The sequence below is a fragment of the Entelurus aequoreus genome, linkage group LG20 (assembly GCF_033978785.1).
Source record: "Entelurus aequoreus isolate RoL-2023_Sb linkage group LG20, RoL_Eaeq_v1.1, whole genome shotgun sequence".
Lineage (NCBI taxonomy): Eukaryota > Metazoa > Chordata > Actinopteri > Syngnathiformes > Syngnathidae > Entelurus > Entelurus aequoreus.
The window spans coordinates 49,640,292-49,657,975 of NC_084750.1; the positions used below are offsets into that span (position 1 = coordinate 49,640,292).

At 43.2% G+C, this 17,684-nt stretch overlaps 2 protein-coding genes across 9 annotated transcripts in view; one reads left to right on the forward strand and one right to left on the reverse strand.

Annotated features, from left to right (window-relative positions):
- The window catches only part of LOC133636326 (zinc finger protein 568-like), a 448,159-nt gene that overhangs the window by 66,138 nt on the left and 364,337 nt on the right, over positions 1–17,684 (reverse strand). The window lies entirely within an intron of this gene.
- LOC133636349 (zinc finger protein 263-like) overlaps positions 1–17,684 on the forward strand; it is a 40,340-nt gene that overhangs the window by 875 nt on the left and 21,781 nt on the right. The window contains exon 2 of one of the 3 annotated variants that reach the window (XM_062030322.1): positions 6,221–6,408. The exons of 1 other annotated variant lie outside the window; for it this stretch is intronic. In XM_062030322.1, coding sequence (XP_061886306.1) covers positions 6,240–6,408 — 169 coding nt within the window. In that variant the 5' untranslated portion in view covers positions 6,221–6,239. The remainder of the gene's footprint in view (positions 1–6,220; positions 6,409–17,684) is intronic. One more of the 3 variants, XM_062030323.1, reaches the window with a different exon arrangement.

The following is a 17,684-nucleotide window of genomic DNA, read 5'->3' on the forward strand; positions in this document are numbered from 1 at the left end:
ATTAGTTACTATGGTATTCTAATTAGTTACTATGGTAATCTAGTTAGTTACTATGGTATTTTAATGAGTTACTATGGTAATCTAATTAGTTACTATGGTGTTCTAATTAGTTACTATGGTAATCTAATTAGTTACTATGGTATTCTAATTAGTTACTATGGTAATGTAATTAGTTACTATGGTAATCTAATTAGTTACTATGGTCATCTAATTAGTTACTATGGTCATCTAAGTCACAGCAGCTCAGACGAGGCACCGAGCAGTGTGGGCGGGGAGTGTTTCCACGGAGTGTTTCCTGAAATGTGGGTGTCAGGGACAGACGCGGAAGAAGATTTTCACAACAAAGTTCTAAAGCTTAGTGATATATCAGATATATCCGATTGTAAGTGTTTGTTTTTTTACCCTTCGTGTTCATATTTTGCTGTGTTTGTTGCATTTTGCTTGATTGTAAAATATGTGGATGGAGAGGGGGTGTGACGTTCATATGTTGTCAATATTCAGTGTTTTATTCTTCATAGTTAATATTGTAAATCCCACATTCTTTATTTTCATGTACATTGTGGGTGTCTCATTCAGTAAAAAAAAATTAAATTCCATTCCGTTTTTTCAGGCGTTTTTAGCATTCAATCAGACATTATTGTGAGGTTTTGTATTAGTGGTCCAAAAAATACAAATACCGGCCCCCAGACACATTTTTTTCTCTAAATGTGGCCCCTGAGTCAAAATAATTGCCCAGGCCTGGGTTAGAGTGTCCGCCCTGAGATGGGTAAGTTGTGAGTTCATACCAAAGACTATACAAATGTGAGCCATTACCTCCCTGCTTGGCACTCAGCATTAAGGGTTGGAATTGGGGGTTGAATCACCAAAAATGATTCCCGGGTGCGGCCACCGCTGCTGCTCACTGCTCCCCTCACCTCCCAGGGGGTGATCAAGGGTGAGGGGTCAAATGCAGAGAATCATTTTGCCACGCCTAGTGTGTGTGTGTGTGTGTCAATCATTGGTACTTTAACTTGAACTTAATAGGAAGATGGTTTGTCTTGTGGGGATGATGCAATGCTTTCATTTACATTCTTCATGAAAAGGAGACAGTTTGATGTTGATGTTCCTCTCAGTTTGTAACAATGTGTGATTGATTGATTGAAGGACTTATGAGAAGTTTGCATAGGAAAGGCTACACTTTCAACACGGTACACATTCACTGCTCAGTGTTTCCCCCAGAAAATGTGTTAGTTAAGGTGGTGGGAGGGGGCGTCGTCCTGGATAGGCGGCCGGACGGGGAAGGGGGTGGGTGGGTGTAAGGAACAGTGTAACTCCGCCTGTCGCCATCACGTCTCCACCTCATCGCTGCCACCACAGCCTGGGGGGGCAATAGACTACAGACTCTGATTACATTGAACACATTGTTTATTCAAAAATAACCAAATAACAATATCTTATAATAAATAAAAATATTAGAGAAATAAAGAAGCCTACAATTTGTGGTTGTGTTTTCCGCTCCATTTGCAGAATGGCGATATACGATATATATCTCCATATTTTTCCCGTAAAGTACATACAAAACACAAAACAGTCTTAGTTACCTGAGATACTAAGTATGTCATTATTATGACTTAGTAAGTCAATATTTTGACTTAGTAATTTGAGGTTAGTATGTCTAAATTGTCAGACGATTGCTTCTCTGAGGTCTCCATCATGTCCAGAAGTCTCTTCTTTACCTGGACGTCGTCTTCTACTGCATTCAGCAACTTTGTCTCCATTGGAAGTTTTCCTTTTAGTCTGTCCTGCTTGTGGCTGTTGAGTTTTACCTAGTGAAAAAAAACAAACATTTTTATAAGGATTTTTGCAAAGTGGCATTCAACAATCATGAATACATTATTTGGGATAAAGCCACTTTAGCACAGGTGTAAGATAGTGACATGTTATTTACAACATGTCAAATGACCCTCAACATCGTCAGGAAACAATGTGTGTCAATAAAACACTTCGAGCTAATTTAATTTTGACAGAAAAAAACAATATTTAATGCAACTGCAGTTTTACTTAACTCAATATTATTTATTACAAGAAACTCCTCAAAGCATTTTTAATACAAGCCTATTTAAATACATGTAAAACAGCTGAACTTGAATATATGCTTGCCATCTTGACTTCTGATTCCAAAGCAAGTATTTTTGTCACACTGTTGTCAAACAATGATCATATTCAAACAAATATGATTCCACATTGTTGAAAGTGGTCATCTGAGAGCATTTGGAATTGCAGTGCAGTTCATATCAAAATGTTTTGATGCCACATCTATCTGCCTTTTAACAATATTACTTCCTAGCAATGAAGTTAGCGCCCACATACCTGAAGTAGAGCTCTTCTCTCTTTCACCACAGAAGATTGTGGATTGCTCCTATTGGAATCTTGCTGCTCTTGTACATCATTGGGCATATCTTTGTCTGTGACCAGGCTGTCAAGGGTGAATGGAGAATCCCAACTCCTGTGAGAGCTTGTGTCAATATCTGATGTTTCTATTCCAAATGGAATGGATGTAGTTGATGGAGAAGCGCCCCAGATCTGCTGGCATAGTTGGAAGTACAGCAAAACAACTCTAGCGTAACCACTTCTTCCACCTGCGTCCACTGCTTGTCTGTACTTTCCACAAATCACTTTCAGTTTAGTGTGGATAGTTGTTTTTGTCATGTCCTCTTTCCGATGAGGATATTCGTCAGATGTGCCTCCAAGTCCGTACCGTTCAAAAATAGGGTAAGAATGTCACCAGACTTGGACTGGCAAGTTTCCCAGTCAGCACTTTGTTGAGTTTTGTTTACTTTAAGCTCCAAAACGATGCTTAATAGTAGCTCTACTTCTCTGTCAGTCCACATAGATAATTCTTTCTTGCCGTGACCCGCCATTTTTGATACGTACCGCCTCCTGAAATGACGTTTTGGATGTTTCTGATTGGCTAAAATGGTCTTAAGTCCTAGGCTACAGCGCCCCCAGTATTTTGGCATGTGTATGACACTCAGTGTATGCGTTTACTTGGGGACAGTAATGTTTTTTTTAAAATGCGCACGTGTGGCTGGAGATCCTGTTAAGACGTTAGTTTAGGCGGTGGCTCTTTGTTGTTAAGGCGGCCGCCTTAACAACAAAACGTTGCGGGAAATCCTGCTGCTTCAAGAAAGCCTGAGATGGTTTCAGTGGAAATATGTTTTAACTCACATTACTATGTAGAAATTAGCATTTACAATACAAATATACTGCAAGAAAATAAATGAAAATATAATTTACAATAAGCAAAAGGCTTTGTATAGTCCCAGTTACGAGTAGCCACAACCTGTAATGTCTTCTCTTTTTGATAGGGACTTACACATTTTGGTGGGATAGCAGGAAAACCATTTAGAACCTTTTTCGTAGTGAAATCTGGGTTGAATGTCATTTGTACAACTACCTCTGGGTAGTTGCAATACATGGGTATTTTAGTGGTATGGTGTATCTTGTACACCAGACCAACTGCAAGAAGCTGTACTCTGAAATGGTTGGCAGAAAGGTGAGCCCGAGAAGGACGGTTGAGTAGAAGCCCAATCATTTTGTTTTGGCTGTCGGGAGTTTGTTTTTCAGGGCTTTTAAGGCGTCACGGTACCAAACATGAACTCTGTAGTCAAAGTGGGGTTAAATGAGTGCTTGTGTTAGAGTCTTAAATGTATTTCTACCCACCAGCGGGGTGATCCTACTATGTAAGAACTAGGGTTGTATGGTATACCGGTATTGGTATGGTACCGCGATACTAATGAATCATATTTGGTACTATACCGCCTGTAAAAAGTACTACTTCTATGATTATATCAATATTCTTCTTTTGTTTAAAAAAAATTATATAATGTTTCTAAAGTCAGTAAATATGTCCCTGGATACATGAGGACTTTGAATATGACCAATGTATGATCCTGTAACTACTTGGTATCAGACTGATACCCAAATTTGTGGTATCATCCAAAACTAATGTCAAGTATCCAAACAACAGAAGAATAAGTGATTATTACATTTTAACAGAAGTGTAGATAGAACATGTTAAAACAGAAAATAAGCAGATATTAACAGTAAATGAAGAAGTAGATTAATAATCCATTTTCTACCACTTGTCCTTAATAATTTTGACAAAATAATAGGTAGCTAAATGACACAATATGTTACTGCATATATCAGCAGACTAAATTAGGAGTCTTTGTTTGCTTACTTACTACTAAAAGACAAGTTGTCTAGTAAGGTCACTATTTTATTTAAGGACAAACTTGCAACAATAAACATATGTTTAATGTACCCTTAGATTTTTTGTTAAAATAAAGCCAATAATGCACTTTTTTGTGGTCCTTTCTATTTAGAAAAGTATTAAAAAGTACCGAAAAGTATCGAAATACATTTTGGTACAGGTCCCGGTACCAATATATTGGTATCGATACAACTTTAGTAAGAACATAATTTGTCCGTTGATTCTTTGACTACCTTAGTTGTAATTTTTTCACTGGAGAGATTAGTCTCTACGATGCAGCCAAGATAGGTCATCTCATTTTTGTTTGTTAAAATATTGTCACCCACTTTGACTGTGAAGTTATCTACTTTTCTGAGGTTAGGAATTGACCCAAAAACCTGTGTCTTAATTTGCCAGTTTGTCATTGAAAGCCTTGCTAGTCTAGGTCTTAAGGATTGTAGCTTCACTTGTTTTGTGGCTGTCAGTCTCGGTTCTATGTTCTTTACGGGTATAGAAAATTATGTAATGATCATTTAAGCCGCATACAGTAGTTCCACTTGTGGTGATCTTTGACTGGTCAGAAGTAACAACGAGGTCTATGAAGGTTTAAAATGACTCACTCACCCTGGTAGTTTGCTTAATGACCTAAGTGAGACCATGTTGGTGGCACAGCTTAGTGAAGGTTTTAAAAATGGGTGCATCTCTTCAGGACATATCTGTGTTCCAGTCCCCAAGAAGATGTAAACCTGTATCAACATCCATCTAGCCATCCATTTTCTACCGCTTGTCCCGTTCGGGGTTCTGGTGCCTATCTCAGCTGCATTCGGGCGTAAGGCGGGGTACACCCTGGACAAGTCGCCACCTCATCACAGGGCCAACACAGATAGATAGACAACATTCACACTCACATTCACACACTAGGGACCATTTAGTGTTGCCAATCAGCCTATCCCCAGGTGCATGTCTTTGGAGGTGGGAGGAGCCTATCCCCAGGTGCATGTCTTTGGAGGTGGGAGGGGCCTATCCCCAGGTGCATGTCTTTGGAGGTGGGAGGAAGCCGGAGTACCCGGAGGGAACCCACACAGTCACGGGGAGAACATGCAAACTCCACACAGAAAGATCCCGAGCGCAGGATCGAACCCAGGACCTTCGTATTGTGAGGCACACGCACTAACCCCTGTACCACCGTGCTGCCCCCTGTATCAACATGTTTACACAAAACTTACACTCACCAAAAACATTTTATACTATAATCATATCTAATTAGTTATAATTTCACTTCCTGATTCTGACCAACGTGCATCAATAAATGAAAGTAAACATTTATTTTCAGTAACCAAAGTAGTCAACGCTTTAAATTAATTAAAAGAACATAAAGGTGACTGACTTTCCTTCAGCGTGTCGTAGATGGTCTCCAATTCCTAAAGAGGAATTGTTGATGGAGATACTCCATAAAACACCACATAGTAAAACATGTTTTGGTAAAAGTTCTTTTTGGCCCAGCCAACAAAATGACCACCCAAAAGTATTATGCATGATGACAAAAACATACCATGAATGTTTTTTTTAAATGATTTTGGAGTTGTTTTATTTCCATGATATTGAAGTTATGGTGATGACTATGTCATTACAAGATTGTGGTTAAGTTTAGAGATAAAGTTTAGGTGTCATAGACCGTATACAGAATAAAATATTTACACACTTTACGTCAGGGAGTGTAAAGTTAAGAATGCCTCAATCAATGCTGCCTCGTACTTGTAAAAAACTTTTCAAATTGCCCCCCATTAAATTTCCAAGTCTGTTTTTGTTCTCACTGTACCACTTTTGAATTAATTTTAGGAAAAAAGGAGGTATTTCCCGTGTTTTTATTGGTTGTTTTGCAACACACTTTTAACGGAAGAACACACATAATGTCATTGTGTTAACAGTGTCAGTCCAAAACTATTTATATTCTCTCTTTATCTTATTTACTTATTTACCCAACAGACGTCTAGCAGCCCCCGACATGAAAGAGGAAGAGGAGGATCCACACATGAAAGAGGAAGAGGAGGGAGAGTGTGTTGTAGGGCAGGAGGAGGATGATGTCAGCAAGTTTCCACTGACTGTTGTCTCTGTGAAGACTGAAGAGCATGAAGACAAAGCACGTGAGTCCTCACAGCTTCATCACAGTCCAAGTAAGCACATATCATTTTATTCTCAGGGCATTCAATCCATCACAACTGGACTGTTCACTTTGTCTTAGAAGACTCATCCAAGTAGGCTTCATCACTTCATGCTCATACACTTCAAGTCTTAAATCTAATCATTGCAATTTAGAGGGGAACTGCACTTTTTGGAATTTTTCTATTGTTCACAATCATTATAAAAGACATAACGGTGGATATATATTGTTTTAAAATCACATTCTAACTCATAAATGTAAATGAAAGTCCACTTGCAAAGGAGCCAATGGGAGGTCCTCTATAACCATCCAAAAAGTGCCAACAATACTCCATTTGCATTTTGTGGCTTGAATAGCAAGCAAGCATTAGTGATATTGTTATTATAAGTGCTAACGCAGACTAACTATTTATAGCTTGTGTGTCTATGTTGACATCAGCGGCTGGTGAGCTCCTTCCTCACCTTGGTGCTGGTGAAAGATTATTCCAGATCATGAATAGTGCCTCTCACCTGGATAGTAAAAGGATGAGGACATACTCTGACAAGTTGGTAACATTTGACAGCCAATTTAGACCCGGCAATGGTGAACGACACAAAAATATGCTTCGCTTCACCCCCCTTTTCCGAGCGACGATTATGAATCATTCTTCATCTAAACGGGAATATAACAAGATTCTATCAGTCTGCATCATAGTGACAGCAGACCTTGTACAGTAAGTGATGTTTTATTTTGTTTGTTGGCTCTCATGAAGTCTGCAGTGTGTAATATTCAGAGATGTTGTTTAAAAAAAAGCGAACCTCGAGATGTGTTTTTGAAATGAATGCGCTAATGAGCAATCCAGCACTCCCCGCGACCCCTAAAGGGACAAGCGGTAGAACATGGATGGATGAGCAAAAATAGGTAAATATTACATCTTTTAAAAATGCAGCTGTTACTAAATGACATATATACCTACTGCATGTACATAAAACCTTAATGGAGGTGTTTGGATGTTTTTTTAAGTTCTTTATAGGCAGAATAGTGCGACTCTAATAGCTTCTATTGTAAGCAGACTTTGGATCACATTTATTTACTATTTAGAATGCATAAAAAAAGAAAAATATATGTGTTCTTTATAGGTGAAGTGAAGTATATTTATTTATCTCTTTTCTCTAGTGACTCAGAGCACTTCACATAGTGAAACCCATTATCTAAGTTACATTTAAACCAGTGTGGGTGGCACTGGGAGCAGGTGGGTAAAGTACCTTGCCCAAGGACACAACGGCAGTGACTCGGATCGAACCTGGAACCGTCAAGTTGCTGGCACGGCCGCCCTACCAACCGAGCCACGCTGGCCTCAGAATGTATTAAATTCTATCAAAATCTCGTAAAAATCGTAAATACATCCGAGAAATGTCTCAATAATTCCATTAACAATATTTTTTTTTAGGAACTTTCTAATGTAACATGTTTCTATCTACACGTCTGTTCAAATGTAATATTCACTTATTCACTTGTTTTGTTCCAATGTAATAATCACTTATTCACTTGTTTTGTTCAAATGTAATATTCACTTATTCACTTGTTTTGTTACAATGTAATAATCACTTATTCACTTGTTTTGTTCAAATGTAATAATCACTTGTTTTGTTGTTTGATACTTTAGTTTTGGCTGATAGTACAAATGTATGTATCGATCCAGTACCAAGTAGTTACAGGGGCAGTATCGGTCATACCAATGTGGATACTGATATTTAAATTTTTCAAGGTCATTGAATGATAAAATGTTTGTTCACAATCATAATCAGACACAAACACAGGATGGTGGTGTTAGAATATCAATGTAATATTTAAATATGGCTCTGAATGAAATCATTTGGTTTGTGCCCTTAAAGTCTTCCTGTGTCCAAAAACTTATTTCCTGAGTTTGTAAACAATAACAAAATCAACGATATATATATAAGACAAAATATCGATCAAACCACTGTATCAACCTTATACTGATATTATACTTGGTATTGTTACTGTCGATTTTTGTATGGATCGGTCCACATTTTGTTTAAGGGTTTCCGTGGGTCATTAAAAAGCATTAAAAGTCATTAAATTGACTTTTTCTTAATTAAGGCCTTAAATGGTATTAAAAAGCATTAAATACGATGTCCAGAGGCATTAATGTATTAATGTAATTGTAGGCCGGGACCGGTGTACCGTATTTTCTGGGCCATAGGACGCACCGGTCTAGTCAGGTCTATTTTCATACAAAAGGTGCACCGGATTATAAGGCGCATTAAAATGTAAAAGACTTCCTTGTGGTCTACATAACATGTAATGGTGGTTCTTTGCTCAAAATGTTGCATAGATGATGTTTTACACATCATCTTCAAGCCACTTTCTGGCGGTCACTTCAGGATGTGTTGTTTTGTGGGCGGTCTTATTTACGTGGCTCACCTTGGACAGCGTCTTCTCCCCGTCATCTTTGTTGTAGCGGTGTAGCGTGCAAGGACGGGAGTGGAAGAAGTGTCAAAAGATGGAGCTAACTGTTTTAATGACATTCAGACTTTACTTCAATCAATAACGGAGCAGCATCTCCTCATCCGTGGCTCACTAGTGCATCAACAACGCCCGAAATGTGTCCCGTGAAAAACCGTCCGACCGGAACTCTAATAACCAAAGTTCCTTGGGTGAATAATGTAAAGTCACTACACCGGTATGTTTTAGTGCTTTCATGGTGAGTTTAGTGACAGATATAAGTAAGAACTTTACACTACTTTATATTAGAAATGGTGTAGTGGATTGTCCGAAGCTTAAACAGGCAACAAAAGTAGTTTAGTACAACAAATGTATTTACCCATTATCAGAAGTGCAGGTTGGCCGTGCAGACAGACCACATGTTACTCCGGAGTAAACAAGACACACACAAGCCAAAATCACTGTCGAGTTCCGGTCTTCTGCCATTTTTTATATGTCTCTTGTGCGTCATTGTTTGTTATCTAATGCGTCATGATTGTTTTGTTTTGGTTTTGTCTGTTCCAAAACAACCTTGTATCTCTTAGTCATATTTGGAAATTCTAAACATTCTGTAGACAGGTTGGCACAACTCCATATTCACCTTTGTCCCACTGGCACAGAATAGAAGAGAAATTAAATGAGCGTACATTCTTGATAGACATGCAATATAGGTCAAAGGTCAGAAATTCTACTACAATGGCAACAGCGGAGGATGAATGTCTCATAACAAGAAGATAAAGAAAAAGAAGAAGCTTAGGTAGACTATGGAATCGGCACAGACTACAATGGCGGATGTGCGCAAATTTTCAGGACTTATGCAGATCCCAAATACACATCATCAGGTACCAGAAGGTAAGAAACGTTGGTTTTGCTAATATTGTGAAACAAAACGCCAGATAATGTCTGCTAATGGGTGCCATGTTGCGGTCCTTATACACACACCCTAGTAATACTCGTATCTCTGACTACGGTAGCCGTAATGGGTCGACAATCCATCAAGCGGTGCGGCTTCAAAGTTGAACTAAAACATTTTGACAGATTTTTGAGTGCCGTGTGTAATGTTCTTTATTTTCAATGGAACATTTAAAGTTGTAGTGTTATTTACTGGCGTCATATTGCAGTCTACACATATCTTTTATGTGTGACTACCATCTACTGGTCACACTTATCATTACACCACGTACCAAATAAAATTGCTTCGAGGTCGGTAAGCACAACCAGAATTATTCCGTACATTAGGCGCACCGGACGGGTGTAAGGTGGGTGTAAGGAACAGTGTAACTTGGCCTGTCGTCACCATCACGTCTCCACCTCATCGCTGCCACCACAGCCTGGGAGGGGGGCGGCAATAGACTACAGACTCTAATTACATTGGACACATTGTTTATTAAAAAATAACCAAATAACAATATCTTATAATAAATACAAATATTAGAGACATAAAGTCGCCTACAATTTTTGGTTGTGTTTTCCGCTCCATTTGCAGAATGGCGATATACGATATATATCTCCATATTTTTTCCGTAAAGTACAAACAAAACACAAAACAGTCTGAGTTACCTGAGATACTTAGTATGTCATTATTATGACTTAGTAAGTCAGTATTTTGACTTAGTAATTTAAAGGTTAGTTTGTCTAAATTGTCAGACGATTGCTTCTCTGAGGTCTCCATCATGTCCAGAAGTCTCTTCTTTATCTGGACGTCGTCTTCTACTGCATTCAGCAACTTTGTCTCCATTGGAAGTTTTCCTTTTAGTTTGTCCTGCTTGTGGCTGTTGAGTTTTACCTAGTGAAAAAAAACAAACATTTTTATAAGGATTTTTACAAAATGACATTCAATAATCATGAATACATTATTTGGGATAAAGCCACTTTAGCACAGGTGTAAGATAGTGACATGTTATTTACAACATGTCAAATGACCCTCAACAATGTCGGGAAACATCCATCCATCCATTTCTACCGCTTGTCCCTTTTGGGGTTGCGGGGGGTGCTGGAGCCTATCTCAGCTGCATTCGGGCGGATGTGTGTCAATAAAGCACTTTGAGGTATTTTAATTTTGACAGAATTTTTTTTTTAATGCAACTGCAGTTTTACTTAACTTAATATTTTTTATTACAAGAAACTCCTCAAAGCATTTTTAATACAAGCCTATTTAAATACATGTAAAACAGCTGAACTTTAATATATGCTTGCCATCTTGACTTCTGATTCCAAAGCAAGTATTTTTGTCACACTGTTGTCAAACAATGATCATATTCAAACAAATATGATTCCACATTGTTGAAAGTGGTCATCTGAGAGCATTTGGAATTGCAGTGCAGTTCATATCAAAATGTTTTGATGCCACATCTATCTGCCTTTTAACAATATTACTTCCTAGCAATGAAGTTAACTGAAAATTGTAATTTCCCCTCGGGGATTAATAAAGTATTTCTAATTCTGATTGTGAGGTTAGCGCCCACATATCTGATGTTTCTATTCCAAATGGAATGGATGTAGTTGATGGAGAAGCGCCCCAGATCTGCTGGCATAGTTGGAAGTACAGCAAAACAACTCTAGCGTAACCACTTCTTCCACCTGCGTCCACTGCGTGTCTGTACTTTCCACAAATCACTTTCAGTTTAGTGTCGATAGTTGTTTTTGTCATGTCCTCTTTCCGATGAGGATATTCGTCAGATGTCCCTCCAAGTCCGTACCGTTCCAAAATAGGGTAAGAATGTCACCAGACTTGGACTGGCAAGTTTCCCAGTCAACACGTTGTTGAGTTTTGTTTACTTTAAGCTCCAAAACGATGCTTAAAAGTAGCTCTACTTCTCTGTCAGTCCACATAGATAATTATTTCTTACCGTGACCCGCATTTTTTGCCATATGCCGCCTCCGGAAATGACGTTTTGGATGTTTCTAAAATTCTAAAATGGTCTTAAGTCCTAGGCTAGAGTGCCCCCAGTATTTTGGCATGCGTATGACACTCAGTCTATGCCTTTGCTTGGGGACATAGGTAGTTTTTTTTAAATGCGCACCTGTGGCTGAGATCCTGTTAAGACGTTAAGCACCAAGCTACCTCAATAGACGTGGGGACTAGACTTAGCAGGCCCCTACCAAGACGGGCACCCGGAAGGGATAGACGGTGGGACCCAGGAGCTCCAGACACGAAGCCCGGATGCAATAGCGTGAGGCGCCAACCCCCACCTGACAAGCAGGCCCAGAGCGTACCTCCAGAAATTTTCATATATATCAGAATCAGAATCAGTTTTATTGCCATTGTTTGAGAACTGGTTCACAAACTAGGAATTTTTCTTGGTGCAATCGTGCAGCATAAAACACATATAACACATATTTGGTAATAAAAAGAGCTGTAACTGAGCTATCAGATCATGTTATAGACTTAGAAGGAATTCAAGGAATTCAAGGAGCTACTGTTAGGAGTTATTGTTCATTTGCCTGATGGCCGAGGGGAAAAAACTGTTCAGGTGGCGGGAGGTGTGGGTCTGGATGGAGCGTAGTCTCCTGCCTGAGGGGAGAGGGGAGAATAGTTTGTGATATGTATGTATATATATATATATATATATATATATATATATATATATATATATATATATATATATATATATATATATATATATATATATATATATATATATATATATATATATACTCCCAAACCCCAACCCCTCCATGGATGTGTACAAGGCCCCCAGAGTGTCTACTGTGTAGTTAAAATTAGGAGGTCAGCCATTACAGCCGAACTCCAGTCCCTATTGATGTGTGTACTGTAGAGTGAGCGAGATATGTATGCTTGTGGGAACTAATAATGCCATTAAAATTGGGAGACATCAAGGTCATGGTGGGTCCCAAACAAGCCGAGCCACCCAAATCCTAAGTGTCTAATATGCAGCTAAGATTGATGCATGGACGAGCAGGGGACAAGACAGGAGGACTGGTGCCCCATAGGAGACATACTCATCCCCCCGCCATGCCTCCCCGCAGGACAATCCCCCAAAATCGTATTTATGTGTGAGTGTGTGTGCTATAAGTAGGAGGAGTAGAGGGCCCGGACATACCCCCCACGGCCCATGACCCACAGGCGCACCAGACCACTTTAACATGACGCCACGCGAGTCCACCCCCTGCCAAACAAAGCCATCCCCCGCCCGCCCCAACCCAACTCTGCAGACTCCATACCAGCAACCGAACGCCGAAAAACTCCACAGCCCCCATGCCCATTGCAATCACCGCATCCCGGCCATCCACACAGCAACGGGCCCATACCAGCCCCGGCCAGGGGACGGAACCCTTAAACGGGGGAAGAAGCCAATGCATCTCGTCCGCATGTCAGTACCAAAAACAGCCGGCAAGCCAACGTCAGCCAGCCCCCACAAGCGCACAGACCACCAATCACAGTCTCCCAACCACTCCAAACCAACACAGCAATGCCAACCGCTGGTAGCACCACAGCAACGATCACCACTACCGCCCGTTCGCAGTACAAACACCCGCGGTTGCCGAAACCGAAACAAAAAAGTGACCGACCCTGTAAACCACAACAACGCACACGCCCAGCTACCACCGAGGCCGCCAACCCACTGAACCCAACTTATTCACTGCCAGGCCAATCGAGCCACCAGACATCCATCTCGGCCAACCCAACACCTCAACGCACCGTGCCACAGCCCCATAGAGCGCCGGGGAATGCAGCCGAGAGGCGAGCGGTACGCTGCCGCCCAGGTCTGGGGAAGAACGACCTGCAACCCAGCGCGCAGTAGACCCACCACCAATCTGACCGCCCCCAAGCATGCCCGTAGATCCCAACTATATCCGCTCCGCTAACCACTCTCTCAAGATTTCCCTCGCCCGGACGAGGGTCACCGGGGCCCCCCTCTGGAGCCAGGCCCGGAGTTGGGGCACGATGGCGAGCGCCTGGTGGCCGGGCCTGTCCCCATGGGGCCCGGCCGGGCACAACCCGAAGAGGCAACGTGGGTCCCCCCTCCAATAGGCTCACCACTCATGGGAGGGGCCATAGAGGTCGGGTGCATTGTGAGCTGGGCGGCAGCTAAAGGCAGGGCACTTGGCGGTCCGATCCTCGGCTACATAAGCTAGCTCTTGGGACGTGGAACGTCACCTCGCTGGGGGGGAAGGAGCCTGAGCTTGTGCGCAAGGTAGAGAAGTTCCGGCTGGATATAGTCGGACTCACCTCGACGCACAGCAAGGGCTCTGGAACCAGTTCTCTCGAGAGGGGCTGGACTCTCTTCCACACTGGCGTTGAAAGCAGTGAGAGGCAAAGAGCTGGGGTAGCAATTCTTGTTTCCCCCCGGCTCAAAGCCTGCACGTTGGAGTTCAACCCGGTGGACGAGAGGGTAGCCTCCCTCCGCCTTCGGGTGGGGGGACGGGTCCTGACTGTTGTTTGTGCTTCCGCACCAAACAGCAGTTCAGAGTACCCACCCTTTTTGGATACAGTCGAGGGAGTACTGGAAAGTGCTAACCCGGGTGATTCCCTTGTCCTACTGGGGGACTTCAACGCTCATGTTGGCAACGACAGTGAAACCTGGAGAGGCGTGATTGGGAAGAATGGCCGCCCGGATCTGAACCCGAGTGGTGTTTTGTTATTGGACTTTTGTGCTCGTCACAGATTGTCCATAACGAACACCATGTTCAAGCATAAGGGTGTCCATATGTGCACTTGGCACCAGGACACCCTAGGTCGCAGTTCCATGATCGACTTTGTAGTTGTGTCATCGGATTTGCGGCCTCATGTTTTGGACACTCGGGTGAAGAGAGGGGCAGAGCTTTCTACCGATCACCACCTGGTGGTGAGTTGGCTGCGATGGTGGGGGAGGATGCCGGACAGACCTGGCAGACCCAAACGCATTGTGAGGGTCTGCTGGGAACGTCTGGCAGAGTCTCCTGTCAGAGAGAGTTTCAATTCCCACCTCCGGAAGAACTTTCAACATGTCACAAGGGAGGTGCTGGACATTGAGTCCGAGTGGACCATGTTCCGCACCTCTATTGTCGAGGCGGCTGATTGGAGCTGTGGCCGCAAGGTAGTTGGTGCCTGTCGTGGCGGTAATCCTAGAACCCGTTGGTGGACACCGGCGGTGAGGGATGCCGTCAAACTGAAGAAGGAGTCCTATTGGGTTCTTTTGGCTCATAGGACTCCGGAGGCAGCGGACGGGTACCGACAGGCCAAGCGGTGTGCGGCTTCAGCGGTCGCGGAGGCAAAAACTCGGACATGGGAGGAGTTCGGCGAGGCCATGGAAAACGACTTCCGGACGGCTTCGAAGCGATTCTGGACCACCTTCCGCCGCCTCAGGGAGGGGAAGCAGTGCACTGTCAACACCGTGTATGGTGAGGATGGTGTTCTGCTGACCTCGACTGCGGATGTTGTGGATCGGTGGAGGGAATATTTCGAAGACGTCCTCAATCCCACCGACACGTCTTCCTATGAGGAAGCAGTGCCTGGGGAATCTGTGGTGGGCTCTCCTATTTCTGGGGCTGAGGTTGCTGAGGTAGTTAAAAAGCTCCTCGGTGGCAAGGCCCCGGGGATGGATGAGATCCGCCCGGAGTTCCTTAAGGCTCTGGATGCTGTGGGGCTGTCTTGGTTGACAAGACTCTGCAGCATCGCGTGGACATCCGGGGCGGTACCACTGGATTGGCAGAGTGGGGTAGTGGTTCCTCTCTTTAAGAAGGGGAACCGGAGGGTGTGTTCCAACTATCGTGGGATCACACTCCTCAGCCTTCCCGGTAAGGTCTATTCGGGTGTACTGGAGAGGAGGCTACGCCGGATAGTCGAACCTCGGATTCAGGAGGAACAGTGTGGTTTTCGTCCTGGTCGTGGAACTGTGGACCAGCTCTCTACTCCCGGCAGAGTCCTTGAGGGTGCATGGGAGTTTGCCCAACCAGTCTAAATGTGCTTTGTGGACTTGGAGAAGGCATTCGACTGTGTCCCTCGGGAAGTCCTGTGGGGAGTGCTCAGAGAGTATGGGGTATCGGACTGTCTGATTGTGGCTGTCCGCTCCCTGTACGATCAGTGTCAGAGCTTGGTCCGCATTGCCGGCAGTAAGTCGGACACGTTTCCAGTGAGGGTTGGACTCTGCCAAGGCTGCCCTTTGTCAATCATTCTGTTCATAACTTTTATGGACATAATTTCTAGGCGCAGTCAAGGCGTTGAGGGCATCCGGTTTGGTGGCTGCAGGATTAGGTCTCTGCTTTTTGCAGATGATGTGGTCCTGATGGCTTCATCAGGCCAGGATCTTCAGCTCTCACTGGATCGGTTCGCAGCCGAATGTGAAGCGACTGGGATGAGAATCAGCACCTCCAAGTCCGAGTCCATGGTTCTCGCCCGGAAAAGGGAGGAGACCCTGCCCCAAGTGGAGGAGTTCAAGTACCTAGGAGTCTTGTTCATTAATGAGGGAAAAGTGGATCGTGAGATCGACAGGCGGATCGGTGCGGCGTCTTCAGTAATGCGGACGCTGTATCGATCCGTTGTGGTGAAGAAGGTGCTGAGCCGGAAGGCAAAGCTCTCAATTTACCGGTCGATCTACGTTCCCATCCTCACCTATGGTCATGAGCTTTGGGTTATGACCGAAAGGACAAGATCACGGGTACAGGCGGCCGAAATGAGTTTCCTCCGCCGGGTGGCGGGGCTCTCCCTTAGAGATAGGGTGAGAAGCTCTGCCATCCGGGGGGAGCTCAAAGTAAAGCCGCTGCTCCTCCACATCGAGAGGAGCCAGATGAGGTGGTTCGGGCATCTGGTCAGTATGCCACCCGAACGCCTCCCTCGGGAGGTGTTTAGGGCACGTCCAACCGGTAGGAGGCCACGGGGAAGACCCAGGACACGTTGGGAAGACTATGTCTCCTGGCTGGCCTGGGAACGCCTCGGGATCCCCCAGGAGGAGCTGGAAGAAGTGGCTGGGGAGAGGGAAGTCTGGGTTTCCCTGCTTAGGCTGCTGCCCCCGCGACCCGACCTCGGATAAGCGGAAGAAGATGGAGATATATATATAGTTATATATATTTGGGAAATTGTGTTAGATGTAAATATAAACGGAATACAATGATTTGCAAATAATTTTCAACCCATATTTAGTTGAATATGCTACAAAGACAACATATTTGATGTTCAAACTGATAAACTTTTTTTTTTTTGCAAACAATCATTAACTTTAGAATTTGATGGCAGCAACACGTGACAAAGAAGTTGGGAAAGGTGGCAATAAATACTGATAAAGTTGAGGAATGCTCATCAAACACTTATTTGGAACATCCCACAGCTGAACAGGCAAATTGGGAACAGGTGGGTGCCATGATTGGGTATAAAAGTAGATTCCATGAAATGCTCAGTCATTCACGAACAAGGATGGGGCGAGCGTAACCACTTTGTCAACAAATGCGTTAGCAAATTGTTGAACAGTTTAAGAAAAACCTTTCTCAAGCAGCTATTGCAAGGAATTTAGGGATTTCACCATCTACGCTCCGTAATATCATCAAAGGGTTCAGAGAATCTGGAGAAATCACTGCACGTAAGCAGCTAAGCCCGTGACCTTCCATCCCTCAGGCTGTACTGCATCAACGAGCGACATCAGTGTGTAAAGGATATCACCACATGGGCTCAGGAACACTTCAGAAACGCACTGTCAGTAACTACAGTTGGTCGCTACATCTGTAATTGCAAGTTAAAACTCTCCTATGCAAGGCGAAAACCGTTTATCAACAACACCCAGAAACCAGCGAAGCCGGTGTTGTTGATATATTTATCAACAACACCGGCTTCGCTGGGCCTGAGCTCATCTAAGATGGACTGATACA